Source organism: Saccopteryx bilineata, chromosome 12, assembly GCF_036850765.1.
Source record: "Saccopteryx bilineata isolate mSacBil1 chromosome 12, mSacBil1_pri_phased_curated, whole genome shotgun sequence".
In the NCBI taxonomy this organism is placed as follows: Eukaryota; Metazoa; Chordata; class Mammalia; order Chiroptera; family Emballonuridae; genus Saccopteryx; species Saccopteryx bilineata.
The window spans coordinates 8340085-8358253 of record NC_089501.1 but is presented as its reverse complement, the minus strand read 5'-3'; the positions used below and the strand labels follow the sequence as shown (position 1 = coordinate 8358253).

Genomic DNA, 18169 nt, shown 5'->3' with positions numbered 1-18169 from the left:
AAAGGGAGACCTTGGGAGACGGGTCAGAGAGGGAAGCAGTAAACCTGGTGCTGGGGTAGAGCAGATGGTTAAGGGAAGCGAGAAGCCCCGGCCACGTTCAGGTTTGTCACCTCGAAGCCTGGAAAATGGTGCTCTGACCCCCCCTCCCCCAGGAGAGTTCATGATAAAAGGACTTCATTTGCATCCTAAAATATTAAAGTGAGAATAAGCTTTATAATTTAGTAAAAATTTTTGCCTAGGATAAGACTGTCCTTTATAATAAAATGTCATTCATAGTACGATGGGTTGGTGAAAACTCAGTTTAGATTTCTAGTTGCCACATTTGAGACTTTGTCCCTTAGATGTATGAAAAACACAAAAGAAGACTTCCGACGAGAGACTGTGTGTAGTGTGTGCAGCCCCATTCACGCAGACGATGGGCAGGGTCAGCCATGGGGGAGGGTGTGTCCCAGGGGCATCAGCACGGAGAGCAGAGGCTGCGACACCAAGGCCCTCAGACTCTTGTGACCAGAGTGGGAGGAGGAGAGCCTGCAGCAGAAGAGAAGACGGGAGCGGAAGCACAAGAAACCTCTCAGGGAAGAGTGCTTCTCACAGAACGTGTGAGCTGTGCACAGTGTCAGAGTGTGGGGTCAATTTTACTACTTTGTCCCTGAGATTAAGTATTGTTCAGATAGGAAAAGTGGGCAAAAATAGCACAAATGTGTCTAGAGCCACCACCACTTAAATAAACACAATGACAGAAGTGACAATAGAAGCCTAATCTACCCAGTTGCTAATTGCTAACAGACACCCCTGGGCCTTGAAATGTCATGATGCTTTTTGAGAGTTTTGAAAAGTCAAAGTGCTTTTCACATTCTGTCTCATCACAAATCATTCTCAAGGTAATATGTTATCTTCCATGTTTCAAAGACAGGGAGAAAGAAGGGGAGGGGGGGTCATCACACTTCTTCTGTTCATAAGTCCTAGTGGCTTCGCATCACACTTAGGCGGGGACCCAAAGCTTTGAGTATGGCCTACAAGCCCCACAAAACCTGTCCTTGTAGCTCATTGTACTGTTCTCTGTAGCACTTGTCCCGTTCTGACATAATATTGGCCACTCGTTTATTTTATCTCCTTCCCAGACTGAGCTTCAGTCTCCCTGAGAGCGGAGGTTGAGCTCACTCAGCACTGAGCACAGTGCCAAACAGGAGGGAAAACTCCAGAAATACTTATGGTAGGAAGAGAGAACAAAACCAGCCCAGTAGTGCTGGCTGGGGTGTTTGTTGTTGTTTTGAGGAAAAACGTTGATAACTGAATAAATCCACAACCCTCTCCTTTACTTAAAGCATGGATGATGAGTTACCTAATTTTAAATGAGAAAGACCATGGCCCACGAGTGGAGCGATTGGTGTCTGCCACCTGCTTCCACCTGTCTGTTGGGAAGGGATCTCCGCTCTCTTTGCTGCGAGCACTTCCGGCTGCCTCTGCTCACGTGGCCCTCGCTGCAGCCCTGTGACCTGCCGTGCTCCTCACAGAGCGAGTCCCAGCCTCCATCTGCCTCAGGCAGTTTCACTCAGAACTAAGGAGGATCAGAACCCACACTATTTGGCACCAAAAGCACAGGGTTTTTTAGGTGTTTTTACGTCTCAGTGGTGTGTGACAGATGCTTTCCAACTGCAGTTAGCACTTGCTAGACCCTTAAAAGGACACCCAGCTGGTGACAGACAGTGACAGTGGTCATGGAGGACAAGCAGAGGAGGACTTGCCAGAAAGCAGGAAACAGAGGAACCGGGGTTTGACTGGAGGGAAGGCTGACAGGGCTCATCAGCGATGTGGCTTGGCCTCCACTTGCGGCCTCTTGATCTGGCTGCTCCGTGCGCCAGACTCAGGCTCAGGCCTGAGATGTCGTGGCCGTCCCGAAGGACGCGTCCCTGCTTTCCAGTACAGAACCTACCGAGAGTCACTTTTTAGACAACTCCAGGTCCCCGCTATCAGAAAGTAGACCATTCCTGGGAAGCCTGTGTAAGCCTCAAAGGCATACAGCAAAGACGCGATCACCTCAGGACACACCTTGCTAACACGCGCACAGTAAACTGAGTAAAGCTCAGACGCTCAGACAGTTCAACACTTTGGCAGCTTGCTGCTGAGATGAGCGTGGTTCCCGGGCAGGAGCGTGGGGCCACTTGCTGCTCTGGGTGCGTGCCGCCTCCAAAATTCTCACCGCAGAACAAACCCGAACACTATGTTTGCAAAACAGAAAATTCTCTTCAAATTTCTGTCAGTTAGCGGCAACAGGTACTAATGTAGGTCTTTACTAAAAAAACAGTGTGGCATAACACAGTTTCAAAAAGTAGGGGAGTGCCTGTAATGTATTCATCACACTTGGAACAGTAACAGCTACAAAGAGCAAGACACTGTGGCAGGGAACCTGCCCCAAGTGCTGGTGCTGGGGCCAAGGCTCCCTGTGCAGGGAGCACTTAGGCCAAGAACAAGGGCGGAGCAGTTAGCCCTGGGATGGGGATCGGAGGAGGGCTATAGACAAAGGGACCAGCCTGTCCTGTGGCCCTGCAGCAGGTGAGTGCAGTCAGAGGTCAGTGGAGCTGGGGGTGGAGGAGAGCAAAGAAGGGTCGGCCCAAGATCACTAGAAGAGGCTGGAGAAGTAGGGGGGAGGGACCAGACGGTGCTGGTGGGCCCAACTGGAAGGCCACTGCTGGAGTCCAGGTGACAGTGAGCGGGCGAGGGCTAGAGTGAGGGCAGTGAAGACTCACTGTGCAGAATGACAAAGCAGCAGGGGCCGAAGAAGACTCGGTAAAGGTGTATTGAGCTCCCTCCTGGGCAGGCTCTGTGCTGCCGCTGCCTGCCACCTGCTACCTGCGTGTACCGCACAGAACAGGAGGCCAGCGTTCAGATGAGGAGGCCACTCGGCACGCTGCTCTCACCAGCCAGGTGGTGACGACGCAGCAAGCCTGGAGATAGAAACAGACTGTGGGGAAGATAAACTTTGCATGTTGTATCTGAGAGGCCCTGAGACCTCCCAGTGGAGATGCTGGGGAGGTCGGGAACTCGGGAGAGGGATGCGAAGGCAAGTGTCATCAGGCCTGGGATAGTCACCGAAGCCAAGGGATCGAGTGACCACTCACTGCACATCTCAACAGAATTTAGAGAAATAGGATTGAGATGCATATCAGAAATTATTTTTTTAAAACACCAGTATGTTTATTCAGCACAGAAAATGACGCAGACTAAGGCTGACCAGCCTCAGTACCAGGGAGGGAAATGACTGAAGCACAAAGGTCGTCTGCTTTAATGGTGGCTCCGGGACGTGGGCAGGCTCTCAGCACCGAGTTTGGGAGGTGGAGAGACTTGCAGACGCTGCCTGGCAAACCTCCTCCGTCCGTCCGTCAGATGGAAAGGATGCCTCGAGCCCACACAAAAATACATGCATATCATGTTTCACCTTTGCCTCTTGGCTTAAAGGAATCCTGAACTGTTAAAGTAACTCAGGAAGAATAAACTACTATAGTGATAGTAATCCGTTTATATTTTTAGGTCATCATACCTGTTTAGCTTGCTACATTCCCTCCAATAAAGTGGAGAGGAAATTGCGTTGACATCTGAATCCTCCCAAACAGGAGAATTTCAAAAAGAGTGAATCAACTGGTTACATACAATACCAAGTTCACTGTAGTGGAAGTTTCCCAACATTGTCTTTTTCTTTTTTTTTTTTTTTTTACAAATCCATACTGCTTAGAAGACAACTTTGATCCTGACTTTATGCCTGCCACAGTATCTATGAAAAAAAAATCTGAGGGGGAAAAACTTCACTTTAAGGGAGAAGGCAGTGTTTACACCCACGAGCTCCTTCCTTCACAGTTTCTGAGCTTTCCTAACTTCCCTGGAGGAGAGAGCCCTCACAGCCCCACAGCAGGGCCACCTGTGGGACCGCAGGCTGGTGTGCTGCACAGCCTTAGGGCCATCAGTACACAGACTGAGGTCTGCCGTGTGCACCTTGCCCCGAACCCCAGGTGAACTCTCCCCCCCTCCCCTGCCCTGCAGCTTCCTCTGTTTCCTCAGGAGGTGGGAGAACAAGATGAGGGAGCTTGAGGTTATGCAGTGAGGAGAAGAGTGAGCATGGGTTCCTCACTTTGCTTAAAGTTTCATTAATGATTAACAGCTTATAGCTGCTTTAATTTATTAATCTTTATCTGCCTTGAAAAGGAAAATATGAGCTATCTTTAGAGAACCATCTTTTATCAACAATACTGCTGTTTTAAGACTGAAAAGAAGGAGAAATATTTCCCTTCCAAAATGTATTAGGTATAAATACATTAGGTAGAAGGAAACTAGTATAAAATAAACTTAAGTGCGCTTTTGCTATTAAGTTAAAACAAATTATTTCTTAGCAGAGATCCATTACAACCTTTGTTTTAGTGTATTTTTGAAGTATTATATATTATAATTCTTGTTATAGATGTTATAATGAGAAAATAGAACAGACTAGCACACCTGGCTGATGTGCTGACATCTGGAGTTTCTTAATCTGAAATTATGAAATCTTTTCTCAGAACATGCAAGATACCTTTATCCAAATTTGGAGCAGTTCACTTTCAGCAACACACACACCTTCACCAAAGGCAATTCCAAGAAGGGAAGAGAGGCTCCTCACTTGTTTTCTTAACAGCGTTTGTGTCTGCCCAGTGGAGAAAAATGTTCTATTTGCTTCAGAGGTGGACGTATATTTCCAAGCCATTTGGCTTAAAAGATGGTTTAAATAGGAATGAATTTAATATACCTTTAATTCTCTGAAATGAGAGAGCTCCAGCTGAGGTTTGGTCCAGGGCAAAGTCTGCTCTCGACACTGAAGAAAATCTATCACATTAATCCCAGCGGCTCAGAGTCCAAAGCTGCGTGAACAGAATGCTCAAGGCTAGGAAGGATGAGAAGAATACTTTGAAAGAAACTTTTAAAACCAAATGACTGTTGAGAGAATATCAGGCCTTGTGTGGAATCTTGCAGACCTTGAGGACAGTGATAAATAATTATGCTTGAGAAACAGCTAATTACAAATAACTCAATGCACGAAAGGGAAAGCAAACTATAGAGGAACTTCTGTGCTCCCGGTTCATGTGAGGTGCCACGTAATAAAATAGCAGGATTTTATTTCATTTCATTTCACACTGGCATGGAGGAGATAGAAAGGAAAATTATATTGCTAGAAAAATCCAGTTCGATTTGCTGAAGAGGTTATCATGTACTGTATTTAAACCAAAAATCCAATTGCTGCAATCTATTATATCTGTTTATTAAAACCATACTAATTGAAAGATTTTAATCATTTGCCATTTTTGCACGTTGTGACTATGAACATTTCTGATTTTTGTTAGCCTTTGATTTTTAGGAGTTCCTAAGTAAAGTTAACATGCTTTAAACATGTAATTGTGTTTATACCAATAATAAAAATTCCTTGTGTTTTTCTTTTAGTTTGTTCAATTAAATGTATGGAACTGCTTTATAGTTGTTGAGCCAAATGTGTGAGCGCACAGGCCGCTGAACCCATTTTAATTCCCTGTAGACACATCTAGCCTTGTAATGGGCAGGGTGGACCCCACCCTTCCTTTTGGGTTAGAAAGAAGATTGTTTTCATGATTGGAGAAATTTCAAAAGAAAAGATTCTGTTCTACTGACCGAGGCATGAAATTTGCTCCTTGGTCTTGGAAAATCAGACTTATAAGACAGTGAGGGAGGCACGACTGCTCTTAAAAAAAACAAACATCAAATAGTAGCCTCTCTGGCTAGCAGGAGAAAGGTAGAAAGGTAAGCAAGGGCTCAGGCAGGACAGAAGAAAAACCTCTCTCAGAATTAAAGATGGCCGCTATCTGGGGGATTGGATGGAGGAAGACAGTCTAAGGAAGGAAGCAACCGGAAGCCAACCCCTTTCTCTGCTGCTGTAGGTGTGGGAGGCCTGAGGGAAACAGAGCCCATGACACACACAGGGCTGCAGCAAATTGTCTCTACCCTGGGATCAGCGTGGTGGTTTGATTTGGTTTTTAGGCACCTTGTGAGATCTATGGTTTTATATACCTACCAAAGGCTTCATGAGAGTAGCATTGTGATTTAATGCTGTGCGTGTTTACTAAAAAATAACATTCCAAAGCAAACAAAAAAATATATAAATTAATTCAAAAGTTAGATTCACCTTCAGACGAAACCTATGACATTGAATGTGGCCACAGATTCGAGTTCTAGGAGCTAGAGCTTAAAGGAGCTTGGAAGTGTAACCCTTTGATGGGAAAATGGAAAGTAAACTGGCTTGCTTCAGATCTCACTCGGAGCCATGACCAGACCCCACATCTTCTCAGTCCTAGTTCATTCACTGTTTCACCTCCTCCCCATCCTCCCTGTGAAATTGGTTTCCAAGTGCTTTTCCTCCCAACCCCGTACTCGGGGTGATGTTCTCTGTTTGATGAGTAACCAGGTGTTCTTTCTGCAGGTGCAAAGTTCCCCATTAAGTGGACGGCCCCCGAAGCAGCCCTGTATGGGAGGTTCACAATCAAGTCTGATGTGTGGTCGTTTGGAATCTTACTCACAGAGCTGGTCACCAAAGGAAGAGTGCCCTACCCAGGTAAGCACAGGACCCCGCAGAAATGGGCCTCTGGTTGGATGTTCTTTCAACACCATTTGGGTAAACCTCACCCCATTTGCCTTCTAAGCCCCATCCTCAGCTTTCTGCTAAGTGTGAGCTTGAAGAATATGGACATGTAGACCCTGGCCAGTTTGCTCAGTGGTAGAGCGTCGGCCTGGCATGCAGGAGTCCCGGGTTCGATTCCCGGCCAGGCCACACAGGAGAAGCGCCCATCTGCTTCTCCACCCCTCCCCCTCTCCTTCTTCTCTGTCTCTCTCTTCCCCTCCCGCAGCCAAGGCTCCATTGGAGAAAAGTTGGCCCGGGCGCTGAGGATGGCTCCATGGCCTCTGCCTCAAGTGCTAGAATGGCTCTGGTTGCAACAGAGCAATGCCCCAGATGGGCAGAGCATCGCCCCCTGGTGGGCATGCCAGGTGGATCCCTGTCGGGCACATGTGGGAGTCTGTCTGACTGCCTCCCCGTTTCCAACTTCGGAAAAATACAAAAAAAAAAAAAGAAGAAGAAGAATATGGACATGTATTTAGCCAAGGAAAAACAGAACTGGGAGCCCCTGTGGTATGTAGACAAACAGCCACATGAACTGTGTGCTAAGATTGGCATTAGCAGCTGGTATGAGCTCTTCAGTCCACCCCAGTTCAAGGAATCTCTGCTCTCTCAGTAGGACTGTGTGTCTGTGGCTCCCAGAGCAGAAATGTCACTGGCAGAACCTCTGCCCAAATAGAGTTGGCAGCTCTTCTGGGGAAGGGAAGGAGAAAAGCCCCCAATGCTTTTTGCTGACTCTATAGCACTGCCCTGTGGAGTGAAGCGGCCGAGGACGCCAGGACCTGTTCTCTCCACGGGCCCCGGCTCCAGATGGCCAGAGAGCAGGGGCACATGTGAAACGCAGAGTGGAAGCCACTCACTGCCCGTTTCTGGACAAAGTACACTAAGCAAAAACAAGTTTAATGAAAAGAAATTGGAGATTGTAAAGCCCTGAAATTTTGGGGGGACCAGATTCATGGTCTCCAAAGAAACTACAGGTTTCGATTATTCACTCTTAAATTCATTAATTTAGACAGATGGTGACATAAAGGACACTCGTGCCATTTCACCTCCACGCTTTGGTGGTTATAGTGCAGGGACGATCTGCTTTTTGAAATGTTAAGGACATATTTTTCAGTTCCTGCTGAGTGAAGAAAGAACACAGCTCCCCCTCATTTTCTGCTAAGAAAGGAGCTTTAAAAAAAAAAGAAAAAAGAAAGGCAGTGATAGAACCGATAGTGGAAATTAATGAGGAATTGAGGTCTCCTGCAAATCCTGGATTTGTAGTCAGTCTTTGCAGTCAGAGGAGCCAGTGAGGGCAGATTAATCTGTAATCTCTTTGTTCATTTCTCATGATTGTTTCTGGTCATCTTCAGAAAATGCAGCAAAGGAAAGAGGTTCTCCTTCTGGGTTGTGCAGCTTCGAGACTTCTAGGAGAGCCAGGCTGGCACAGAGTCAAAACGGATGAATTCCGTGGCTCCCAAGTGCTAGCGATGGGCGTTTAGAGAAGCAGGAAGTCAGTTTTATTGATGTCACAGCGGCTGCTGCTCCCGGCAGGCGGGAGTGAGAGTAACCAGCCACCCCCCAGCCACCCCCTGGCAGGCGGGAGTGGGAGGAGCCAGCCACCCAGGAGGAAGGGGCTGCCCAGGAGGGGCCTGGAGCACAGCATGGGTGCTGTTGAGTTGTTCTCAAGGGGGAAAACATGCAGGTCACGTGGTTTTGCAGATGTGAAGGGCGCCTCTTTTTTTTTATTGTCTGAATTTTGCACTTATTTCTCCCTGAGCCCCCCCCCCCCCGCCCCTTTGTATAATCGGTGTGTTAAATGCGATTGGGGGGAAAAGGTTAATGTTGTTTTGCATTTCCGTGGAGCCTCTCCTTCCAGTAATACAAGCCGCTTTTTGTTTCTCGGGGCGGCACACAGAAGCCAAGACAAAGGCGTGGGGGCGGGGCCTCAGACGGAAGGCAGGTGCGTGTTTATGAGGGCGAGTCTTTCTCAAGTTTGGTTTGAGCGTAAAGAAAATGGCTTCGTTTTACAGTTTAGCCTCGGATTCAGCCATTCAGCAGAGAATCCGTAAATGTGAACTGTGCTGGGCATTTTGCCCTAACAGGGAAATAAGTACAGATAAGACATTCACACTCTCAGCAAACATTGATTAGAACCTTCCTGAAGTTCTAATCACTGTTTTAGGTGCTGCAGATAAAATAGCAAATAAAGAATTGCAGTCCCTGCACTCACAGAGCTATAGTCGGGTAGATAAAATATGCATCAAATCCAGGAAGAAGTCAGCCATTCTTCTTACTTATTTATTAGAGGAAATCACCCTCAAGGGATGGATTACTTGAATTTACCCACTCTGGACTCCGAATCTTAATTCTGATAGTGGGCCAGGGGCAGCTGATCCAGGTGTCTGCATAGGGCTGGCACTGAAGGGGGCCTTTCACACACCTTCCTGTGAGGATCGCAGAGGAGTTCGAACTACCGAATTTCCCCATGTATAAGATGCTCCCATGTATAAGACGCACCTTAATTTGGGGGCCCAAAATTTGGGGGGAAAATATATTACATAAAGTTATTGGGCTCACGTTTTATCCATCATAAAATTCACACAACTCCACATCACTGTCAAAACTCTCATCCATTAGCTTGTCCTCATCTGTGTCTGATGACAAATCACTGTCTTCAACAATGAGCGTAAAAACAAGCACAAAAAAGTGGGAAATGCAAGTAAAAAAAAATTTACAACCACTGTATAGATGCACCCAGTTTTTAGACTGCAATTTTTTTTAAAGATGTTTGTCTTATAGAGGGGGAAATACAGTAAGTCCACTTGATTATGTGCAGTGACCTATAGTGAGCAACTGCTGATATTCCAGGGGCTTTGATAGCGGCCATAATTCGGTGGGGGGGGGCTGTGTCTTGGAGGCTTCATGGGAAAGAAGGCAAGGAAGTTTCCCTCCTTGAGTCTAAGAAAGAGAAGGGTCCCAGACAAGGACGGGCCTGTGGGAAGATGCCCAGGCCCGGGAGGATGGCGCCAGCTCAGCAGCTGCAGGACGAAGAGTCTGAGAAGAGGGCTGTGAGGTGTAGACCCTAGAGGTGCAGCTGGAAAGGCTGGCGAGAGCCCGTTTTCAGGGGCCTCTAGCACAGCCACAGGAAGACCCTGGGCCAAGCTAGTTGGCAGTGGAGCCAGGGAGCTGTGTCAGCCAGGGAATGACATGTTCCCCCTCACACACAGAAAACCACAGAAAATTTCTCCTAGGCCCAATCCTTGCCATGGGTGTTTCTTGGTTTTGTTTTTTAACATAGCTATAATCATATTTAATTGGACTTCTGGACTTCACAGTAAATTCTTCTTGAGGGAGAAGCTTTTACAGAAGGATTCCAATTATAAGATTATTACCTTAATGAAGGATAACAATTCTTAAGAAACAGTTTCATTAAGCTTCATCCAGATGCCACTGTGCAAGGAAGGCCCTTCCTGTCCTCACTCTTGCTGCTGTTGGCGTGGCCATGTCCACCAGCAGGTGCTGCAGACGGGTTGCTTCTCGGCCTCATTGAGGCCTCCGGCCCATTGGTGGGACCCCAGGCCAGCCTCCCATCCTGTCCGTATGACTTCTTTTCCGAAATCTCTACATAGTAACCTCTCCGTTGGCTAGAGTATTTTTCAAGTATTCCTTTTACAAGAACGGTTGGTGGTAGTGTGTTTTTCTGTGTTCTTTCATACCTGAGAATGGTCCTGTGTTGCCTCACACAGAGAAAAGGCCCTTTAGCTGTTAGGTGAAGATGGAGGTCAAGGGAGGGGCGATGCCTTGCAAATGGGTTTTATAAAGCTTTCCAGGCATATTTGCCCAGCGTGAGAGAAGGTGCAGAAGTAAGAACCAGAGAAGGAACTTAGACTGGAGTATGTGAAGTGTGACTGAATGAAGGACGAAAGGGATGAGGAGATAATAAACATTGGGTTGCTTGGTTAGTTAGCAAGTTCTGTGAAAGGAATGGATTTAAAGGAAGGGGAGAAGGACAAGCTCAAATTGTATGAGAGCTTTAAAGCCAAAGCCAAATGTGTGTGTGTGTGTCCTGAAACATGACACTGAGATTAACAGGAGCCACATCACCCTTCAGACAAGAAGGTTGACAAAATCCAGCTTCGTTTTACAAGTTCCCTAGTAGCAGTCTGACCTGAATGCATTCTCAGCATAGCAGTCTAGCTTGCTTTTCTGTAAGCCAAGGCTCAGAACCATTCTTTGCACCAATATTAGAGCTGATTTTGTACTGATGGATTGTTGTATATGAGAAATGAAACACACACAAAAAGCAGTTTTCTAATGTTGATGCATTAAATCAGTATTTTGTGCATTTTAACCTGTCATTTCACCCTGAGGTCTTTCTTTTCCTCTTTGCCTCCACTGCCCCTGCCCCGTGTCAGGCAGTCATCCATTCATGCAGTGACTTGTTCCTGGGACTTCCTGCGTCCTGCCTCCCGTCTCTCCTCACCTCCTCCACCACCACCATTCTAGCATGGTCACCACCAGTTTTCCTGGAAAACAGAGACCCAGTTACCCTACTCTCTTAGTTAAAACGTCTATAACTTCCTTTATCTTCCAAATAAGCCCGAAGTCTTAGTTTTGCACGGTTCTCCTTAATAACTCTTTCTCTCAGTCATTCCACAGATATTGATTAAGCACCTGCTGTACGCTAGGTACTGTGCAGGCAGCAAGGGTGCAGCAGTGTAACGGGCAAACACTCCTGCCCCCATGAACTTCTATTCCTCTTGGAGGAGACGGGCAATAAACTAAGACTAATAAGCAAAATATATTCAGTGTTGGCTAGTGGTGGTAGGTAGGGAGAAAAATAGAACAGGGAAGGGGGTGGAGGGTGTCAGGAAAGTGTGGCCAGGAGGGCCTCACTGGGAAGGTGATGTCTGAGTAAAGAGCTGAGGGAAACAGGCACAAGCCAGGTGGATCTCTGAGGAGAAACCTTCTTCCTTCCGAGGGAACTGAGCACAGAGGTCCTGAAGAGCTGCAAGGTGGCTGGTGTGGCTGGAGCAGAGGGAGCAGGAGGCCTGAACGTCCTCAGTGCAGATCAGATGGGGCTCCCTGGGTCACTGCGAGGACTTTTGCTTTTACTCTGTGTGATTTAGGGAGTCATTGAGGGGCTCTGAGTAGGACTTATGATTGGTCTGACATGATTTTCTCTTGCCACACCTCCACCCTTCATACCAAGAGATCTCTCTTGGATATACAGGTCTCTCTTCTCAGCTTTACTGTCTGCCTCAGAATTCTTCCAAGCCAACACAAACATCACCTCCTTTGTGTAGCCTTCCCATGTCCAGATCAATGGGCTGTCCGTTCTGCTTGCTTCCGGTAGATCTGCTGAAGCCTCCATGTGTCTGTATTTCCCAGTATCTCCGAACAGCTTGAGGGGAAGGGAGCTTCTTTTACGTGTTCCCAGTGCCCAGCACAGTGTCTGGCCCACCGTAGACTCAACAACTATAAGTGGGTGGGTGGGTGGGTGGGTGGGAGGGTGGATGGATGGATGGATGGATGGATGGAAGGAACAGGGAAATTAAAAGATCATGCCTATGAAGTTTTTGAAACAAGCTTTTTTAATTTGGCCCGTTTTAACTCTGTTTCATCATGAGATAGTCTCTGTCCTCAAAGTTGTTTGGGCAAATTGACCCTATAGTGAGTTCAAACATTATGCTCCAGGCAGAATGTCCTGGCTACCCTGTGCCCTGGCTCTCCGCTGAACAGCTGCTTTGTGAGTTTGGCAGGATCTGGCAAAGTTTGAACATCCTCTTAAACACATCACATTTATCATACATTTGAAACACTTTCAAATCTTTTAGCAAGTGACAGCTGCCTGACTTTCCTGAATGCATCTAGTCACTTGATATTGACTTGGAAAAGCAAGGGAAATTAGTGGAACTAGAGCACCTTCCTAAGAGAATTAGAAGTCCCGTGCTTGTAGCCCCTCTACCCCACTCAGATTCTTTAGAGCCCAGCACTGTAGTCCTGTGTCCTGTGTGTTCAGCGGCCCATCAGTGTCTCCTGCAGTCTTGTTCTGGCTGTGCCCAGCATGCCTACAGGAGCAGTCTTTTCTTGGGGTAGGAGGAGGTTAGGACTCAACAGCCAGCAGGATGGGAAGCGAGATGGAACCTCCCTGCGTCTCCACGCCCATGCCCAGCCCCCAGGCTTTTCCTTTTCAGCTCACGGTGGTCTTTCCGGTGGTCCTTCCGAGAGGAGATCCTGCCTGGGATGCCCAGAGGCTCCGCCCCCAACAAGGTTTCTCTTGGCCAATGTGACTGACAGAGGAGAAGAGGGGACAAGCAGAATGCAGCCGAGAAAGGCTGAACGCCCCTGAGCCCTGCGTCCCGTGGCCCAGGCTCTGCTGCTCCTCACTCAGCGGTGCATTTCCGTGGCATTCCTCCTGGCACCCTCACATTCTTTCTCACTTCCTTCTGGGTCAGAGGAGTTCTCTCTGATACTGTCTTACCTACCTTAAACAACCTTTGTGTATGACGGTACCTGGGTAGCTATCGTTTCTCTACTTAATCCAGTGAGTTTAATAAAAGTAGCTACCCTGAGGTTATCTAGTTAAGAGAAACAAAGCTTGTCATATTAGGCCTTCTCCAGATCACTCATTTATTTTCATCTATACTTTCTGATCCACCCAAAATGTATGTATACTTTAGTCCTATTCCCAAAGCTAACTTGCAGTGCCCTGCTTGTTACCCAGTAAGACAGCCAAAGTGACAGCAGGTGCGCGTGCTGAGCAGGCTCCATTCCCGGAGTCCAGCTTCTTTCCTCCCAGCACTAGGCCTTCTCGGCAGGCAGCAGACACGAGGGCCTCTGCGGGGTCCCCGCCAAGAAGCCGGGGGACCCTCTGGCAAAAGGCCTCACGCACAATGGATTATAATTTGCTCTGAATGGAAAGCTCAGTTTTCAAAAGTGATCTGAGCATCTGTTAACGTGGACATCATTCCCATTGTGAACGCGCTCATTCATTTACGTGGCACAGAGACCCAGGGTCTTGCAACCCACAGTCAAGTCCAGATGCAAACCTGAATAACAGCTACAAGCCCGACTGTGCGGAGGTGGCCCCTGAGCACCACCGTAGGAAGCTGCCCACGTGGAAAGCTATAAAGCAAAGCACTCTTCTTCCACACAAGACTTTTTTTCAAACACCTGAAAGCACAATGAATGTTGGTGACAAAAGGAAAAACTGAGGCCAGGCAGGTCAGGTCAGCACAGTGAGAGGTGCAGTCAGAAGTTATAAAGTCTCTCTGCCCGTGAAAATGAGGGTTTTCTCCTTCCCTTAAGACTAAGAGAAAGAGAGGAGTTAATAGGTAGCTCAAGGAAGAGGAAGAGGAAAGCTCAGGGGGGAGGGAGCCAAAGAGGAGGAGGGAAAGCACACATCATGAAAACAGACACTGTTGGCAACCAGACATCGGAGGGGTTGGAAAGTGAGAGTTGGAAACTTGACCTGAATTCAGAAAATGAGAGGAAGCCAGCAGAATGATCTAGAAAGGATAATAGACTCGTAATGGCAGGAAGTAGTGCAATCCACTTGGCTGGAGAGTCTCAGCTGCAGTGTTTTGGACACACCGATTGGAAATGATGCCATCAGACCATGTTAGAAAGCCTTAAAACCTATGGTGACAGCAGGCCCCCCCCCCCCCCAGGACCCAGGGAAAAGGAATTCGAAGGCAAACCCCAGCACTGCAGGCTACACAGGCTCTGTGAGCTGCGCCCTGCTGCGTTGTGCTCCGGGAGAGGCCCCTTTCCTGACTGCCTGGAGAGGGAGCGGGAGGCCAGGCCCACTTTCCTGACTGCCTGGAGAGGGAGCGGGAGGCCAGGCCCACTTTCCTGACTGCCTGGAGAGGGAGCGGGAGGCCAGGCCCACTTTCCTGACTGCCTGGTGAGGGAGCGGGAGGCCAGGCGCTGCTGCGGATCAGAGGGGACAGCGCTGCAGTGACCCTAGGCAGGGCGTCTGCCTGCAGGCAGCACACCCTCGCACCTTCTCTGACGCAGAGGGTGGGAACCAGGACACGCAGGGACACACTCTGTGAATGTGTCACTTCCCGTAGAACACCAGGAGCTGGTGGAGATCACCCTCCTGCTGAGAACAGGGCTGTGTCTCAGCTTCCACTAGGAAGCCTGGAGGCCTAGGCTGCTAATGACAGTGTCCCTAACACGTGCCTGTACACCATGCTTTAAAGTTTCTGTCTTCTCTGTTTCTCCCCTGGCATTCTTCCCACTAAAAAAGGGGGGAAATGAACACCATTCTCAGCACCCTCCACCCACTGTCCGCTTCCACACTTAAGAAAGCGCCAGACGGCTCTCCTCCGAGCGCCCTGGGGCTCGGGCCCTGGGACTGCTCCCAGTCTCAGCCCTCCACCTCCCAGGTAGCAGCCCAGCCAGTGTCAGGGAAAGTGACTAGGAGAGAGGAAAGGACAGGTTTTTTTGTAACAAAAATATGAAAACATCTAAAATGAATTAAGCTCATGTTTATAGTAGCATACAGAGTAAAATCCATTTTGGCTGAAAAAGAAATTCTTGAAATAACGATTTTTTCAAAGTTCTTGTAGCCATATTCTCACACTGTTTTCTAAGTAGGAACACAATCCACTTAAATCGGCTATTGTTTGTAAAGCACAAACTGGCCTTGCCCAGAGCATCTCTCAGTGGTGCGGCCATGGTCGCAGAGGCCTGCTGTGGAGTGCCAGGTCCGCAGGTCAGCCTGTGGACGGGCTCAGGGACGGCTAGAAACGAGCTGGTCCCATTCAGGCTGTCACTGTCAGCCAGTACACTTCCACCCCACTTTCCTGGCAAAGCTGTCGTCAGTGTTGCTCTTCCGCCCGTGCATGGATCGGTGGCAGAGGCTCTCGTGCTCTGGGAGGCCTGCAGGGAGCAGGCCAGAGAGAGAAAAGGAAGGAGTGAGGGGCCAGCTGGCCGGTGGCACCGCCCACATCGAGCCCAGCCGCTGCTCCGTCCGTCTGCACCGCCCAGGGCGCAGGCTGTCTCAGGAGATGCTACGTGTTCAGGGTCAAGTGCTGTGTCTGCTGTGGCCTGGGCTTGGGCAGAGCACAAGAAGAATAGGCTTGGCCCATGTAGTCAGTTAAACTTGCTGTTGGTGGAGATTGAATTTACAGTTTTTTAAAAATACATGCAATCTTTCCATTTTAGTAGGGTTTTTTTTTTTTTTTAATGAAATATTTACTGACATGAGCTCCACAGAGCAATAGGAGAATGATTAATTAAACTCTGTGGTGCCTTTTTGGACAGTCTTGGTGCCAGAATACAGCATTAGAAGGTGTTGGAGGGAGGGTAGGGGGTGTAACTACCTCCAGAAGGGCCTGTCAGACCCTCTGAGGCTCAGGCCTTCTGCTTGTCTTTCCTCCAGTTCCTGCAGGCTCCTGGCAAGGGCAGGGACAAGGGAGATTTCTGCAGGTTCAGGCCATGTGGCTTCTGAGATACTGTGAAACCAAGGACTGTACTAAAGTACAAAGGAAGCACTTTGGAGGCTGCCGGGGCTGATGTGTGATGATGCTCTCTCCCCAGCGTTTCTGGGCCGGCTGGAGTGCAGTGGCTCCTGTCACTCCTGCCAGGACTTCCCAGCCAAACCCTTGGGACCGGCTGTGCTTCCAGAATGAGACCTCTTTTAAGACCATGCAGTATGAAGACCATACATTTTGTAACACTGCAGGAGAGCACTGTGTTCAAATACATTCTCCCTTCTGCAACAATGTGTATGAATAAGTTAAAACAGTAAATAGCCTCACACCAGGTCAGGTTTTATGTCCTAATGAGTTTAGCTCAGATCAGTTTTGCTGCCAAGTGAGTTAGCTTCCAGAACTCTAGGGCTCCAGAGCTTGTGGACTGTGACTTGTGGGTAAGGAAATGCTAGCCTGTCCTTTACCCTGTGTGTCCAGGGCCCTGAAGGACAGTCTCCAGGCAGTGCCACGTCCCTCGCCTGCCTCAGCTCCCGCCCCTCCTGAGTTTTCAGCAGTTGGAACTAATTAAGCTAATTAGTCACAGAGCTGACCAAACATCTAACTGGAGAGGGCATCTGCAAAGTCAGGCATGGTGTGGGGGCAGGGGACCCAGACTTGTTCACCAAACCTCTGTCACTGAAAGGAGGAGACACCGAAATGTGAGGGAAGTTATGTTAACATAATTAAAGCAAAGGCCTACTTGAGCACAGTGGGAATAATTAATGGATTTGATCGCCTCAAGAAATTAAGAGTGGCAGAGAATGAGAGAGCATCCTAAACGGGATTGGACAAGCGTGTGACTGACAGAACCGTGGTTGATGCCACAGGAGCCCAGAGAAATCCAGCTCCACAATAACAATAGAACAAAGAGTACTGGCAACGGATCCGAAAGTCTGGGTGTCCCCCTCCAGGGAGACAGGCCGTGCTCTGGCCAGCCCCTCTGAACAGGCTGTGGGGTCTGGCAGAGGGATGCAGCCCCTTCAGAGTTAACAGGGCTGCATGCCTATGCTCTGTGCTGCCAGTTACTCCCCTGAGAGATGGGGAGAGAAATCTAGGTTCTATATGGCTTAACATTAGGTTCTTGATTTTGTAAACCAACCAGGTCAGAAGTTGGGGAGGATTCCAGGTTACAGGCTCGGGGCCAAGCAACAGCCAAACATACAAGGGCTTGGCAGGGAAGGCAGAACGTGATACGGCACAAAAGGGAAGGAAAAGTAGAGAATAGTGCCTGGCGGTGATTGGGAATGGGGTCAGGACATTCGCCTCACCCCAATGTGGTATTTCCTGTTCTGTCAAGAAAGCCATCGTGCTGGGAGGCTGCATTCTCTGGAGTTAGCATAGCATCTCTCAGCTGGCCTCCCAGGAGTGCAGCCTGACGTTTCAGCAGGAGGCGGCTCCCCCGGAGGGTCACGGAGGTCTCCAGTGATAGATGGCCTGTCCGAGGGCATCAGTAAGCACAGGCCCTGGAGACACCGGTCTCCCTATCAGAGGCACCAAACCTCAGAGTCCCTGGGCCAGACGGTGCCCTGCCATGGTGACATGATGGCCGATCTTGGACGGCAGGGCACCAAGAGCGTGCCCAGGCAGGAGGAAAGCTAATTTGTGAAGTTCATAAATGGAGCTTAGAGACACTATGAGCAAGGAACAGTGTACTTTTCATTCCATGGATTTTTTTGTCTGCTTCATTCATGTTTCTTTGTCATCTTGATTGAAGTGTAATTTACATACAATAGAATTCCACAATTTTAAGAATACAATGAGTTGCGACAAACATAAGCAGTCACACCACCACATACAGGATATAATAGGACAGACTACTGCCTGTGGACCAAATCCAGCTCCACCCTCTTTTGTTTTGTACATTTTTGAAGGGTTAAAAAAAAAAAAAGAAGCAGAATATGCAACAGATCATATGCAGCCCACAAAGCCTAAAATACTGTCTGGCCTCTATGGGACTAGTTTGCTGACACCCTGATAGAGAGCATTTCCATCACCCCTCGGTGCTCTCTGGGCCCCTCCGCCCGCCTGGCAACCACTG

At 48.5% G+C, this 18169-nt stretch overlaps 1 protein-coding gene across 4 annotated transcripts in view; it reads left to right on the top strand.

The window, feature by feature from the left end:
• Positions 1–18169, top strand: part of FYN (FYN proto-oncogene, Src family tyrosine kinase) — a 230276-nt gene that overhangs the window by 210645 nt on the left and 1462 nt on the right. For all 4 annotated transcript variants that reach the window (XM_066247764.1, XM_066247766.1, XM_066247763.1 and 1 more), the window contains one exon: positions 6470–6601. In XM_066247764.1, the coding sequence (XP_066103861.1) occupies positions 6470–6601 (132 nt within the window). The remainder of the gene's footprint in view (positions 1–6469; positions 6602–18169) is intronic.